The sequence below is a fragment of the Felis catus genome, chromosome A2 (genome assembly GCF_018350175.1).
Source record: "Felis catus isolate Fca126 chromosome A2, F.catus_Fca126_mat1.0, whole genome shotgun sequence".
Classification (NCBI taxonomy): domain Eukaryota; kingdom Metazoa; phylum Chordata; class Mammalia; order Carnivora; family Felidae; genus Felis; species Felis catus.
Genome location: NC_058369.1, coordinates 900,922 through 915,000, shown reverse-complemented (window position 1 = coordinate 915,000; position 14,079 = coordinate 900,922). Strand labels below are relative to the sequence as shown.

Genomic DNA, 14,079 nt, shown 5'->3' with positions numbered 1-14,079 from the left:
CAGCGACCACACACGGGTCGGCACGGAAGGGTGAGCGCTTCTCACGCGGGGTGACCGTGCACCCAGGGGACCTGTCTGCAGACATTCTCGGTCGTCCTGCCTGGGGGGGTTCTGTGGGGTGCACCGTGTGCCCCCAAAGGATTCGTCCATGCTCCGATCCCTGAACCTGTGAACGGGATCCTACTTGGAAGTAGATGTAATGAATTAAGATGCGGTCACACTGGAGAGGGTGGCCCCGAATCCCATGGCCGCCGACTGTCCTCGTGAGAGACGTGGACACAGAGGCACAAGGAGAAGCCACGTGACTACGGAGGCCGACTGCGGTGAGGCGGCCACGGCCACGGCACGCTGAGGCCTGCCAGCCACAGTCCCGCCATACCTTGGCCTGGCATTCCTAGGCCCTGGGACTTGGAGAGAATAAATTGGTGTTTGAAGCCACGTAGTTTGTGGTAATTTGCTAAGTGAGACCAAAGGAAACTAACTGGGGGGAGGGGGGGGGGGCGGTGGCTCCTGGAATCAAGTAGCAGAGGCCAGGGCTGCGGCTGGACATACCACAGTGCCCGGGACAGCACCCCCCAGAGAAGGCCCCGCCCTGGACGTCAGCAGCACAGGGCAGAAAGCCTGTCCCAGGGTTTACCAGCAACCTTTCACCCATGGCACCATCCACGTCTGCCCCTCCCTCCCTCTGTCCTATTCCTGCTGTGTCTCAAGCCACACTGCGGACACCGCCTTCTGCCTCCCAGATGCTGCAGCGTGCACGCTGCCCGGAGGTCAGTGGCTTCCAGTTCTAGAAGGACTTCTAAAGTGCATCACCGCAGGGCCGTGGCTGAGCACCCATGCCAACATCAGACAGGGCAGCGTTGACGCGTCCTGATGGTACGCTGATTCGAAGACTCTAGAGTCCCTGCTCCCTCCGTTCTTCTGACTCCGGATCCGTTTGCCGGAAGGTCCTCCTTTTCAAATCGGCAGCTGTATTTGCTCCCAATGGCCGCCTCCCCACAGCCCAGTGGCTCGGTGATGCCCCAGTCCCACTTCCCGGAGCGCCTCTGTGGCTTTCTCTCCTGCTCGCTTCCCTTCCCGTGGTAGCGCCTGTGACTTAACTTCCTCCCTCGTTCTGCTGGAGTGCATCTTGCTAAGCTGATCTGTGTGGACTCGGCTGGCATGAGATCTCTTGATTCTTCCTCCCAAACCTTCGGGTTTGCCACCACTTTCCCCAGGAACCTAGGCCTTCTTTTTCCGGGTTATGTATAATATGGCCTGGAAGCATTTAGGAGTCCCAGGACCCTTGACAAGTCTTCCGAGGACAAGCTGTGGGGTCCCGGCTATCCAGAGACTCTGGCCCCGCAGTCCCCTTCCATGATTTCTTGGACAGCTCCCTCCACTTCCCCTCTGCTCTCTCTGGAATCCCTGGCTTATTCTTGTTCTCCCCCTCCGCTCCAGTTCCCAATTCTTTTTGCCTGACTTTCTAGATGTCTCCAACTGGAGTCTTCCAACTAACTTCCTGCTGAAGTTTTAATGCCAGCTACTGAGCTAACTCCCAAGCCCTCTCTTGTTCTCTGTCCTCGTCACCTTCCCGTTGGCTGGATGCCTGCCTCTGTGAGCAGAGCCTGCACACGCCCCCTACCCCCAGGTACACTGGTGTCTCCGGGTGGCAGCCAGGAGCTGGGGGCGGCTTCCCCCAGGCCGCTCTGTAGCTGTTTCTCCCCCATCATTAGATGCTGCCTCCCTTCCCAAGTCCCCCAGAGGGAAGGACAGGACATGTGAATGGGGCCTAGGAGCAGAAACTGGAAAGCAGAGAGGCAGGGAAGAGACGGCCATCTTGGGCACACAAGTGCCTAGCCCAGAACATGAGCCACCTTGCACCCAGCTTGTCTGAAGCCCTTTCTGCAGGGACTGATGGGGCCAGGAGGTGCGTTAAGGAACGTGTGTGTTGGTGCCTAAGCTCCAGAAGTGCGCCCCGGAGCAGGCCACGCCGTGGCCTGTTCTCCACCTGTCGCTACCAAATGAGTCTCCTTTCGCCCACTATTATTGTCCCTGCCCCCAGCTGAAACATGTCTGACTTCTCCCCACCCCTCCAGCAGGCCAAAAGGACAGGCCACCTCCTTCCACCCTGGCCGGGGCCCCAGGAAGGGGGATCAGCATGTGCCAAGGCCTGCCCCCGAGAAAAGGCATTGATGGTGAGTGCTGGCGACGGAGGGGTAGGGGGACCTGAGGCTGGCCCAGTGGGCCAGCACAGGTCATGTGGGTGGGTGGCTATAGCCAGTGGACTCTTTTGTGGGAGTGATGGGGACAAGGTCTGTGGCTGGGAGACCAGGAGGGTGAGCGGGAGCGCCAATCTGCCCATCTGCAGGTCCCTCCAGGCCCCCCCACCCCCCCACTGCCAGGGGGACTTGGTCCCATGGGGAGGGCACTGGACATAAGTTATCACAAGTGATTAAATACTCATGAGTGTTCAAGTGCACAAAAGAGAAGTCTGGGACCCTGAGAGAGACACTTAGGCTGGATGTGAACCTGGGGGTCAGGAAAAAGACATTTTAGGGTGGGGAAGGTTCCAGGCGTGGGCACCCAGGCAGCAGTGTCAGGGGCGCCTGTCAGGGAAGTCTGAGGTGTGGGGAGAATTGACGGGGGGTGGAGGAGGCTGTGGCTCAGGCCCTGCATGGGGTAGGGTGGGGGGTACCCCGGTCAGGGGGGAGAGCCGGGGGCAGGCAAAAGGAGCCAGCCGCTCCCTCTCCCACCTCGGGAACCTGTGTCCTCCGCCAGAGGAGGTTCCACAGCCAGGCAGGAGCCCGGGTCCGGGTCCGCTCGGAGGCTGCCCCCAGCTCATTTAGCGTGAGAAACCGCACGGGGAGACGCCGGAGGGCTCCTTCCCGCACCCGAGGGGCCGCTGCAGGAAGGGCCGCGGACGCACGATGACTTTGGGGGTGGGCGCACCGGGCTGCTCTCGGTAGCCCGCGGGCCAGGGCGCCCCCAGTCGGGAAACACCACCACCCACGTGGCGGAGGCGCGGGCTCTGGCAGCACCCCCCCGCCGGGGCACCCCCCGAGGTCGGGAGGGGAATTGGGGGAGGGGCTGGTGCGTGCGCTGGGAGGGGGGCAGCGGGCGCGTGCGAGGCCTGGGCAGCGAGAGGAGCCGCGCGCGCAGGGAGCCGCGGCCCGCGGGCACCTACCTGCGCCCGCGCCCGCGCCCGCGCCCGCCACGTGACCGCGCCCCGCCCCGCGCGCGCGTGCGCCTTGCCGGCGCCCCATTGTTGGCCGCGCGCGCGTCACGGGGCGGGGCGGCGGCGGCCGGAGGAGGGCGGCGGGCGGGCGGGAGGGAAGCAGCGTCCGCGCCGCCGCCGCCGCCGCCGCCGCCGCCGCCCGCGCCGCCGCCGCCGCCGAGCCCCCGCCGCCGAGCAGCAAGCAGAGTCGCGCCGCCCCGCCGCCCGCGGCCCGAGCAGCCCCGCGCCGCCGCCCCGCCCGCCGCGCCCGCCCCGCCGCTGGATGCCGGGGGCCGGCGGCCCAGCTCTCAGAGGCGGAGCGCGGCGGCGGCGCGGGCGGCGGCGGCGGCGGCGCGGGCGGCCGGCGGCCGAGAGGCAGGGGCGCGGGCCCGAGCGCTAGCGCCGCCATGCCCGGCTCCACCGGCCAGCCCGACGGCGGCGGCGGCGACCCCAGCCCGCGCCCGCCCCCCCCGCCCCCGCCGCCCCCGCCGCCGCCGCCGCCCCTGCCCGAGGGCGCCGAGGAGGCCGCGCCCGACGACGCGGCCGCTGCCGCCGCCGCCGCCGCGCTGCGCCTGGCGCTGGACCAGCTCTCGGGGCTGGGGCTGGGGGGCGCGGGCGGCCCGGACGACGAGGGGGCGGCCGCGGGCGGCGGGGACGGCGGGGCGGCGGCGGCGGGGGGCGCGGACGGCGGGGCGGCGGCCGAGCCCGCGCCCCCCGACGGGCCTGAGGCGGGCGCACCCGCGGTGGCCGAGGCGGTGGCGCCGGGCTCGCTGCCGCTGCTGGAGCCCGACGTGAGCCCGCCGCCGCCCCGGCCGTCGCCGCCCGACGTGTTCGCTGGCTTCGCGCCGCACCCCGCGGCCCTCGGCCCCTCGACGCTGCTGGCCGAGCAGATGAACGTGATCGGCAGCCGCAAGAAGAGCGTGAACATGACCGAGTGCGTGCCCGTGCCCAGTTCCGAGCACGTCGCCGAGATCGTGGGTCGCCAGGGTGAGTGGCCGCCGTCTGGGGCGCCGCGCCCAGCTTCCCGGGGTCCCCGCGCCGCTCGCCTTGGGGAGGGGGCCGCCCCTGCCCAGCCCTGCCCAGCCCTGCCCAGCCCTGCCCTGCCCGCGGCCGGACGCCAGACCCTGGCCACGCCCCGCGTGTGGGCTCCGGGCCTCAGTGGCCGCCTGTGCGCCTTTGTCCTGCCGTGGGCCGCGCGAGAAAGTTGGGCGCAGCCCGCGCTCCTCCTCTCTGCGCTCCGGCCGCCGCTGCCTTTGTCTGGACGCCCCCAGCCGGGTCAAGGTCCTCCGTGCAGCACCTCTGCCCAGGTCCCGGGTCGCCAGCGGTGGCATCCGAGGACCAGGAGGCTGGGCTGGGCGGTGGGCGCTCCACACCCAAAGCAGGCATGGGGCGGGGCTCGCTGGGGCTTGGGGGGGGCTTGGGGGCGGGGCGGGGGGGGGCGCTCAGGCAGGGTCGAGACAGAAGTTGGGCGTACAAAGAGGGTATACATCTCCACTTGCCAGCCTGGGGGCCCTGCTGGGGGTGTGGGGCCGGAGGACAGGATGAGGATCCCCACCCCACTGTCAGCCCCAAGTCGGGGATTTGGGGACATGCTTAAGGACCACCTGTAAAAGCTCTCCTGGGGTCCAGCCTCGTAGCCCTCCCCTGGCAGGCCGTGGCAGCAGACCCCGGGGTGTGGGGGTCCTGGTAACAGCATTGTCAGAGAGTCCCTGTGGCCGCCCCATTGTTCTCTTTGTTAGAGAGCCAGTCTGAGATTTGCAGGGTGACATCAGGCCGGCGGCCGCTCATTGGCCCTGGAGCTGCGGGCGGGCGGGAGGATGGTGGGCAGTGCTCCTCCGGACACACGCCCACCCACCCTTTCAGCCGGCAGCCCCCAGCCCCAGCTCTCTCCTGCCTGCACCTCTCTGTGCCCCGCTCCCGGCTTGGAGGCCAGGTTCTAGAACGTGGGGTGGGGTCTGGGCGGGGTTTGAGATGGTGCTGCAGGACAGGCTGGCCTTGGAGCGCCGACTCAGTAACAGGAGCCAGAGGGGGGGTGGGGGGGCTTGAATCGCACGGTGACTTGTCACCTTGCCACCAGGGGCAGAGGGACCGTAGGGGCGCCCCTGACACGCTGCCCTCTGGGAGTTCCCGGTGGGAGGGGTGGTTTGCCCAGTTAGTCCTCCTGCTCTGCGTGCAGATGTCGTGCCTGGGTGAGGGCCCAGGAGTTGGGGGTAGGGGAGGGGACAGGAGGGTCTCGGAGCCAGCACAGCAGGACTCCAGCCTGTTGCAGTCCCTTCCCGGCCCCCGGTCCCCCACACCTGTCCTGGGAGGTGTAACCAGCTTTGCCCGGGGCTGGGGCTAGGGGGGTGGGGGGTGGGGCAGACGTGGAAACCCAGCCCCGGGGGCTGTTGTCCAAAATCACTAGGCTGATCTGCTGGCTGGTTGGGGGGACACGGCCCCAGAGCACGAGGGCATGTTCCCCGTGAACGCGCGTGTCCTGGCACCCGGGGGGTCCTTCCGGACAGGCCGAGCCCACACCAGTGTTCTTGGGAGTCAAGCAGAGAGCGCCCCGACCTATGCCTGTGGTTGTAGGGGACCAAGCTGCCGCCCGACCTCCTGGGTGGTGTTTTGGCACCCGTTTATTGGGTGTCCGTTTGGGGTCTTGCTGGTGGCAGACAGGAAGGCAGGCTGTCAGGGTGCAGACTGGGCCCGCCCCGTGACCCGAGGCGGGTGGGATCTCTTCTCTGGGGTCGGGGGACAGCACCTCCCTCGGGGGATTTGTGAGGGTTCCCAAGCTAGAGAGCGCTTTTGGTGCTTAAGTTTATGTGTTTATCTTGAGAGAGGGAGAGAGAGAGAGAGCGCGCGCGGGCCAACCTGAGCAGGGGAAGGGTCGAGAGGGAGAGAGAACCCCGAGCAGGCTCTGCCCTGTCAGCACAGAGCTCCGTGCCGGCCTTACACTCACGAGCCGTGAGATCATAACCCGAGCAGAAGTCAAGAGTCGGACGCTAAACCGACAGAGCCCGCCTGGCGCCCCTCAAGCAGGACGGCTGTAAGCGTAGCCCCAGGCTGGCGTGTGGTACGTCCCGTAAGCGGGACGCGGGGTATCCGGTGGGGAAGCGTGACCTCGGGACTGGCCGGCACCTTGAATCTCTCAGCCCTAGGACCAGTTGTGGCTGCCGTCTTCTCCGGCCCAGCTGCCAAGCACAGCCTGGAAGACTGTGCCCCAGTCCTGCCCCCCCCCCCCACTCTGCTCTCCCATCTGCCCCCCACCTTGTGGGTTCCCGGACACGAAGCCTGTCCCTTCCTACTGTTCAGGCTCTCCCCAGCGCAGGCCCTGAACTCCTCAAGACCCGGGCCCAGGACCACTCCATCCCCTAGTGGCCAGGCCAGCATCGCACAGACTTGGGGTCGACCCTTCCCCCGGCCCTCACCTGAGCTGTGTTTTCAATCTTAGAGTGGGTTCCCGCACCCTCCGGGGACAGGGTAAGCGACCACAGACGCCGAGGTTCGCTCTCCTCCCTCAGGTTACAGCGCCTACAAGGTGCCTGCCGGGGGGCCTCGGCCTGCCCCGCCCCGCTGAGCCTCAAGAGATCCCCCCGAGAAGGTTCCCTGTAGCTGCGGGTCACGGGGGACAGAGACACGGGCCAAGGCCGGGTCGGCAGGGCTGGGATTTGAACCTTAGTCCCTTGGGCTCGGTCTGCGCCGCAGGGAACAGAGGTGGGGCCCAGGAGAGGACTTTACCTCCCACGGCTCCAGGGTTGGGGGGACACGACCCCACTTTACAGGCAGGAAAAGCGAGACTCCACAGAGTCAGGGTGGTCTCCCTCCAGCCTGTCAGCAAAGGTCACCTGGGAGGCTGGTGCCCACTTGGCCCAGGTATGACCTTGGGCCCCGTCCTCCTCAGAGCCTCCGGCTAGCTTGCATCTTTGCTGGGCGTGTCCCTGTGGGGCTGGGCTGGGCTGGGTCAAAGTCGTGGGCAGCTGCCTGGAGGTTTGGGTCAGGAAGGAGTGAATGATACCAGAGACGAGCTGGTGCTCAGCCACACCGGGTCCCTCTGTCTCTGCTGCCGTCAGGCTGGGGTCCGCGCGCTCGGGCTGGCCTCTCTCAGTGGGGAGAAGCCTGCTTTGCCCGCTGCTCTCCCGCCCCCCCCCCCCCCCCCCCCCGAGCCCGGCCCCAGCGCTGCGGGCCTCCGTGTTCTTACTGGCAGTTGGGGGCGCTGCGGGGCTGTGCTGGGGCCCAGGCCCCCCTGTTTCTGTGTGTCCGCTGTGGGGCACAGAAAGAAGGGGGTCCCCTGGCTCTGGGTTGGGGGTTCCTGGTGTTGGTGAGCGTAGACCTGGCCTGCCGTGCCCGCGTCGCCCGCACGGGCCAGCTCCCCCCGCCCACCAAACAGACCGCCCCACGGTGACGCGGCCTCCCCCCACAGGACTGCAGCCCATTTGGGCCCTGCCTTGGGGACAGCACTGCGCTGGTCATTGTGAGGATGTGTCCCAGCGCTGTCCTGCTTCCGAACTCTGCCCCCACGGTTCCCTCTGCCGGGCACCCTGGGAGTCCTCCCCTGGTTCGGGCCCTCCTTGCAGGGGCTGCCGGCCTGTCTGTGGTCTCTGTGTGGGGTCCCTGGGGCAGCACACGGGTGGCCAGGACCCCAGAATGAGGTCACATGAGGGTTGGGACCTGGCTCCGCACGGGGACCCTCGGCAACCCCGTACGAGGGCGGGGGCCCAACCGCAGTGAGGTGGGAGGTGCTGGGGTGGGGCAGAGACAGCTTCAGGGCGGTCACCCCCTTTCCCCCGGGCGCCCCTGCCCGAGGTGTCTTCCTGGTGGCAGGGCCCGGGAATCTGCATTTCAGCCCGGGACCAGCCGTAAGTGGTGGCCCCCAGGGTTCCCCCCAAGCGGGAGGCTTGGTCCCTGCCATCACCCACTCTGGCCTCACTGGCTTGTACCCACCAGGGCGGGAAGGTGGCTGGTTCACGCTCGGGGCCTCGGTTTCCCAGACCTGGCGGCCCCACCGCCCCCTCAAACTCTGTCATTTCTTGGGGTCTCGGCGAAGGTGGGGCTTGGCTCAAATGGTGTCACCGCGGAAATGCGTCTCCTCTTGGCCGCTGGAGGCTCTGTCCAGGGCCACCTTTGGGGGGGGGGCAGGATGGGTGCCAGTTCTGTGTGAGGGGAACCAGGCTGCTTCCCTGCGCAGGGGGCGCCCCCCCCACGCCGGTTTCCTCTCCCGCCCTGGCTCCGGTGACCCCCCACCCCTTCTCCCGGCCTTGTTCCCTGTCCTCTGCACGGGCCTGCTGGCCGTGCACACGCAGGTGACGGCTGGGCACCTGCCTGGGGGTACCTGCCAGTCCGTGGCCCTTGTGGCCCCAGACCCATGACGCCGGGTCAGTTTGTGCCCTTCTCTTACCCGTGAGGAAACAGACACGGGACGGTCCTTTGAGCGGCCCCTGTGACCCCCGTGCGCTGATCCTCACAGGCCACCAGCAGGGGGAGCTCAGGAAGTAGGCTGAGAAGTGTGTGCTGGGACCCTGGTGCGATCAGTATGGGCTTCCTGGAGGAAGGGGCGCTGGGCGGTGACTGGATGCAGAGAAGGGGGTGCAGGCAGGCGGCACTGAGGACACTGTTAAGGAGGGTAAAGGCCGTGTGGGGGCAGGGAGGCCAGGGCGGGCGGAGCCCCCGGAGAGGGTCCGGACTGACAACGTGTGTGGTTTGAAAGCTTACCCACCAGCCGCCATGTGGGGAGGGGACCATCTGGACAGAAGTGGAGACGGGTCCGGGTCAGGGTGGGTTTTTCACCGCCAGTGAGGCGGTGAGCCACTGAGGGAGGACACGGGGGTGGGGGCCCGGGACCCAGGGGATGAGCCACGCCCCACCCTCCACCCTCCCCTGGAGGGTTCCGACCCCATTCACTTGGCTGTGCTTTTGCTCAAAGCTCTGGACGGGCCTGCTGTCCTTGGGCTCAGGGTGGGGCTGCCCCTGGGACAACCCTGCCACCGCCCAGGGTTCCCTCGCGCCGAGCAGTCCCCCCTGTCTGGTGCATCTTGGATTCCTTCCAGGGCAGGTGCGCTGGTCCCCCAGCTTTGTAAGCTTCTACCTGAGAAGTCGGCAACAGTGTTATCCTCACAGGGGCGCCCTCTGTATTTGAAACAGTATCCCCGTGTCCCTCTTGCCGCCCAGAGCCGGTGGGGGGGGGGGTCACCCAGACTCAGGATGTCTCAGAAGGCCCCCCCAGAGAGGAGGTGGGGGTGTCAGACGCCTGGACAGGCACCCCGTCACAGCCCGGGGCCTCCCAGCCCACGCTGCACGCCGATACTCCGGTGCCCCCCACGGTGTCAGGCCCCCCGCCCGGCCTGCGACAGTGCAGTGCTGTGTCCGTGAGCATCATCCCCTCAGAGGCTGGGACCACAGGACCTTCGGGTGGAGTGAATGAGGGTGCAAGAGACTGAGTGAGACCTGGGCTCCCTGTGGGCTGGGGTGGGGGGGGTGGGGTCAGCTGGCCAGGAGAAAATCCCAGGTGTTGATGGGGACTCCGTGTCGGGGGTCTGCATTAGCGTCCCGGGACTGACAGAACAGACTGGGTGGCTTGAAACAATAGAAACTAATCCCCCCACGGAGCGCGGACATACGAATGCAAGGTGTTGGCTGGGCCACGCTCCCTCCAGGAGGAGGGGGATCGTCTCCCGAACTTGCTCACCTAGCTTCTGGTGGTGGCCGCCGGTCCCCTGCGCCCGGGCCTGTGGCTGCCTCGTCCCAATCGCTTTGTGTCCCTCTTATAAGGACACCTGTCACTGGGTTCAGGGCTAACCCCATTCCCGTGCGACCTCCTGTTAACTAATGACGCCTGCAAAGACCTTTCCAAATACAGTCCTGTTCACACGTACCGGGTAGACGTGAATTTGGGGGGCACCGTTCAACCCGCAGTGGGGTCCTCCTTGCCTTCTAGCCAAAGCCGCCACCACCTTCCAGCCTGGGACCAGAGGGGAAACCGAGATGCGTGTCTGAGGATAAAGGCCAGGGTGGAGAGGGCAGCGAGGTGGGGGCTCCCAGCCCTCCCCCCACCCCCCACCGCGCCGGCCGGCCCCTGCAGCTGCTCCTCCAAGGGCTGCCCTGGGGAGGGGTCCCCATCCTCACTGTCTCTCCCCACCGCCACCCCCAGGGTGCAAGATCAAGGCTCTGCGGGCCAAGACAAACACCTACATCAAGACGCCGGTGCGCGGGGAGGAGCCCGTCTTCATCGTGACTGGCCGCAAGGAGGATGTGGAGATGGCCAAACGCGAGATCCTGTCGGCCGCCGAGCACTTCTCCGTGATCCGCGCCACGCGCAGCAAGGCGGGCGGGCTGCCGGGCGCCGCGCAGGGCCCGCCGCACCTGCCGGGACAGACCACCATCCAGGTGCGCGTGCCCTACCGCGTGGTGGGGCTGGTGGTGGGGCCCAAGGGCGCCACCATCAAGCGCATCCAGCAGCGGACGCACACCTACATCGTGACGCCGGGGCGGGACAAGGAGCCCGTGTTCGCCGTGACGGGCATGCCCGAGAACGTGGACCGGGCGCGCGAGGAGATCGAGGCGCACATCACGCTGCGCACGGGCGCCTTCACGGACGCGGGCCCCGACAGCGACTTCCATGCCAACGGCACCGACGTGTGTCTGGACCTGCTCGGGACGGCCGCCGGCCTCTGGGCCAAGGCCCCCAACCCGGGGCGGCGGCCCCCGGCGCCCACGGCTGGTCTCCGCGGCGACGCGGCCCTGGGCGCGCCGGGGGGCCCCGAGGCCTTCTATGCCGGGGGCCGCGGGGGGCCGCCAGTGCCCGAGGCGGGCCCCGCCAGCCCCTACGGCGGCGCCGGCGGCGCTGGCGGCGGTGGCGGCGGAGGCGGCGGCGGCTCGGGCAACGGGGGCTTCTCCTTCGGCGGCGACGGCCCGGGGGCCTCCTCGGGGCCGCCCGCCCCCGAGGACTGTGACTTCGGCTTCGACTTCCTGGCGCTGGACCTGACCGTGCCCGCCGCGGCCACCATCTGGGCCCCCTTCGAGCGGGCCGCGCCGCTGCCCAACTTCAGCGGCTGCTCGGCCGTCAACGGGGCCCCCGCGCCCCCCGCGCCGGGCGCCCGGCGCAGCAGCGGGACCGGCTCGCCGCGCCACTCGCCCACGCTGCCCGAGCCCGCGGCCCTGGGCCTGGAGCTCCCGCTGGCCCGCCGCGGCGGCGCCGCGGACCCGGTGGGCGCCCTGGCCTGGCGGCCGGCGCCGGGCTCGCTGCCGGCCTTCCCCGCCGCCACCTCGTTGCCTGGCGGCGCCGCCGCGGCCGCGGCGTGTCCCCCCCTGGACTCCAGCCCCTCCGAGGGCGGCCGCAAGCCCCCGGCCGCCCCCGCCCCGGCCCTGGCGCGCGAGTGCGTGGTGTGCGCCGAGGGCGAGGTGATGGCCGCGCTGGTGCCCTGCGGCCACAACCTCTTCTGCATGGACTGCGCCGTCCGCATCTGCGGCAAGAGCGAGCCCGAGTGCCCCGCCTGCCGCACGCCCGCCACCCAGGCCATTCATATCTTTTCCTAGCGGCCCGGGGCAGGGGTGGGGGGCGGCGGGCGCGGGGGCGGCGGGGGCGGCGCGGCCAGCGATCGCAGACGAGCTTTAACTCGGTCCCAGGCGTGGAGACGGCCGCCCGACGGCACCACAGTTCTTAACCAATAAACAGTATTGAGTCGACAGGTTGAAATAAACCAGAGAGAAAAGGTCTGCCTGCACTTTCTAAAGACTCCCCGGCCCCCAGGGTGATCTTTTTACGAAGATAAAAAAAATATATATATATACACAGACACACACACACACCCGATTTTTACAACTCCCGGTTGTCCTTTGGGACTTGTCGGATTTCAGACAGGACCTGCTGTGGCCTGGGAGGCGGCCTCGGCCTCCGCAGAGGCCCCTAGGAGGACAATGCGACGTTTTTACTCCCTGTGGGGGGCTCACCAGTTACCCTTTTGTACGTCAGCGGGGGGACAGGCTGGAAGGGTGGGGGGGGTGGGGAGGGTCCCAACCAGAAATTTCTAACTTTGTGTTTTTAATTATTAATACCCTTCTGCTGTGGTTTCTGTTGTCAGTTTTTAAATTTTTTTAAATTGTGTTTTTTTTAAACTTTTACTTTTTACCTCTTGTGTATATGTAGGGAATTTATAGGGAAATATGTACTTTATGGAATAAATTTTAAGAACTAAAATATATTTTATTTTAAATAAAGTAACGGACCTTTCATCTTCTGCAGCTAAATTACTGATTATATATTTGCTGAGCTGACTTAAGGGTTCAGAAAATTGTATCAAGAGTTTTATTTTTTGACTTTAAAGCCTTCTTAATAAAGCCCTTTTGCTACCTGTGAGCCCTTGGCGTGGTGTGGGGCAGGTGGGCGTGGGGGGGAGGGTTGGGGGAGGGGGTGCTCAGATCCGGCCCCTTCACCCCCTAATCTTCCAGATAAAGGCATCTGGACTCAGGATACCCCATGTCCAAGCCACGCTCTTCCAGAAGCCGGGCCCCGTGTCTGCTTCCAGACGGGAGCGTCGGGTCTGCGGAGAAGGTGGTCCAGCCAGGTCCCCCTTTCCTGAGGTTCAGGGTCCCCACGTTCCAGGGGACAGCTGACCATGGGACCAGCTTTGGCTGCTGTGGAGGGAGGGGTGCGGGGGGGTCTCCCAGCCCATTTTGCAGAAGGAGAGACAGGTTGGGAGCCCCACTCGCAGCATGGGTTCTAACACCTCCCAGCCCCAAAGGATGTCTGAGTTGTAGCCGCACAAGCCATCCCTCACCCTCCAGGTCTCGTGGGGAGCAAGGGGGCCACTAGATGACTGACTCTGGCCCGGAGTCAGGACTGTGGGACCATGGGTTGGGCCGTCTGCAGTCAGCGGGTGCCACCAGAGTTCCCAAGGAGAGGAAGAATGCTCGGGAGTGAGTGGAGGGTGGGGTAGGAGGCATGGGACACGGTGACAGGGAGGGCCCAGGACTGCTCTGGAGACAAGCCTGGGAGCCAGGGGCCCACGGGCTTCAGTGGGCGGTGAGGAGGGGCCTGCAGAACAGAGCCTGCTAGGAAAGCTAGGAAGGCGTGGTGGAGCCACCTGGAGGGCTTCCAGGAGGCGGCGGGGGGCTCCGGAAGACAGGTGGGACAACAGGAGGGGCAGATGGACGGGGAACCCCGTGGGCGGGTCCCCAGGGAGTGGTGGCCGCGTCAGCCCCTCCAGCTGACCAGCGGCACCCGGGGCTGCAGGGCCCGCGGTGGGTCTCGAACAGCCACACACACCTGGGGCTCCGGTTCACTCTGCCTGGAGTTTCCCCCATGTGTGAAACGGGTTCTCCACGCTCTCGGCTCTGGTGAGGATCGCGGCTGAACTGGTTGAGTCATGGCCCTGGAACCTGTGAATGGACCGTATTTGGATAAAGGATCTTTGCAGATATAACTGAGTCTCCCCCTGAATTAAGGCGGACCCCAAGTCTCAGGACGAGCATCCTTATAAAGGACATGCATACGGGGGCCCCTGCTCGGTTAAGCGCCCGACTCCTGATCTCAGCTCAGGTCATGGTCTCACGGTTGGTGAGTTCGAGCCCCGCATCGGGCTCTGTGCTGACAGTGCAGAGCCTGCTTGGGATTCTGTCTCTCCCTCTCTCTCTCTCTCTGTCTCTCTCTCAAATGATGTTTAAAAAAAGGAGCCATGTGAAGTTGAGCCAGGGACGCCTGGGGCCCCAGACGCTGGAAGAGGCACAGATGACCTTCCCTAGAGCCTCCGGAAGGAGCCAGCCGTGAGGAGCAAATGCCTCTCACTCGCTTTGTGGCAATGTTACAGCAGCCACGGGAAACAGTACGGGGGGGTGGGCGACACGTGACGTGGGGTCTGGCCCTCAGTTCAGCGGTGGGGTTGAACACGGCTGCAGTGGCCCCAGGCGAC

The 14,079-nt window shown here is 66.6% G+C and overlaps 1 protein-coding gene across 1 annotated transcript; it reads left to right on the top strand.

Moving 5' to 3' along the window:
• Positions 1-2,909: 2,909 nt before the first annotated feature.
• MEX3D (mex-3 RNA binding family member D) lies at positions 2,910-12,527 on the top strand. Its single transcript, XM_045042074.1, has 4 exons — positions 2,910-2,921; positions 3,379-4,183; positions 10,323-11,693; positions 11,798-12,527. The coding sequence occupies exons 1-4, from the start codon at positions 2,910-2,912 to the stop codon at positions 11,833-11,835; spliced, it is 2,226 nt and encodes a 741-aa protein (XP_044898009.1). The 3' UTR covers positions 11,836-12,527.
• Positions 12,528-14,079: the final 1,552 nt, after the last annotated feature.